Source organism: Triticum aestivum, chromosome 2B, assembly GCF_018294505.1.
Source record: "Triticum aestivum cultivar Chinese Spring chromosome 2B, IWGSC CS RefSeq v2.1, whole genome shotgun sequence".
Lineage (NCBI taxonomy): Eukaryota > Viridiplantae > Streptophyta > Magnoliopsida > Poales > Poaceae > Triticum > Triticum aestivum.
In genome coordinates this window covers 720,000,379-720,001,448 of record NC_057798.1, presented here as the reverse complement: position 1 = coordinate 720,001,448, position 1,070 = coordinate 720,000,379, and the positions used below count along the sequence as shown (strand labels likewise).

Genomic DNA, 1,070 nt, shown 5'->3' with positions numbered 1-1,070 from the left:
GAGCTCACGCCCACCGCCGCGTGGCCGCGGCCGCGCCCGCGACTCGTGCTCCGCGTCGACTCCTGCTCAATAAGTTAACTTGTTTATTCTGAAGTCGCCAATAGAAGTTATTTTTCCCCTACCCCACTAGCAGTCGGATCCAAAGAAGAATGTGTCCAACTTGTTCATCATATGATATGAAGAGCATGAGATTGTGACATTGAATAATTTGAACAAATCATGTCACACAACCTTTCTCCTTTTTTTCTTTCCTTCTCCCTTTATATGGGAGAAGAAGAAATCATGTCACATTGTTTTAGCAAAAAAGTTGCCTCATTTTTGTTCCAGTGAATGGAAATAAATATATTACCACATTTGTTTTTGAGAGAGAAAAAAACAATTGCCACATGTCTCAAAAAGCATTGTCACATATGATGGAGTGTTGCATTTTGGGCCCTTCAGCTAGAAAAGGCCCGCGTAAACGGCCCAACAATATCCGCAGCTGAGCAGACCGAGGCCCACTCGCATCCATGTGAAGCCGTGCACAGAAAGAAAAGGAAAGTAGGACACCAACGCGAAGCCCAGGAAGAGAGCGGAGTGGAAGACGGACGAGAGGAGGAAGAAGAAGACGCGGCATCATGGCGGCGGCTCATGCGGAAGCGGCGTCCCCCACCCACCGCGCGTCCATCCAGGCGACGTCGACCCCGCCGTACCCCAGCGCGGCGCGGATCGCCGACTCATCCTGCTTCCCCCAGTACACCGCCTCCCTCAAGTGTACGGATCCTCCGCCCCTAATCCTAAATTCCCAATCCAGTCGCCCCCAATTCAGTTTCTGGTCATGATTTCTCAAGAATTTCCTGTGTCTGTGGTGGATCACTAACGACGTGATGTGCCCCCAGGTCTGGAGACCAACCACCAGGACAAGAGCAAGTGCCAACAGCAGTTCGACGACTACAAGGAGTGCAAGAAGAGAGAGGTTCGCTTTTGTTTCCCCAATCCCTCTCTAGCCTTTTCCGATGGTATACGATGGATGGCTTCGAATTGATGCGCGCATCTGTTTTTTTGTCTTGTAACATGTGCTTGTTTAGTGC

At 50.2% G+C, this 1,070-nt stretch overlaps 1 protein-coding gene across 1 annotated transcript in view; it reads left to right on the top strand.

Annotated features, from left to right (window-relative positions):
* Positions 1-640: 640 nt before the first annotated feature.
* Positions 641-1,070, top strand: part of LOC123046939 (cytochrome c oxidase-assembly factor COX23, mitochondrial) — a gene marked incomplete at its 5' end in the record, with an annotated part of 2,897 nt that continues 2,467 nt past the window's right edge. Inside the window, 2 exon segments of the mRNA XM_044470392.1 lie at positions 641-753; positions 879-955. Of these exon segments, the coding sequence (XP_044326327.1) occupies positions 641-753; positions 879-955 (190 nt within the window).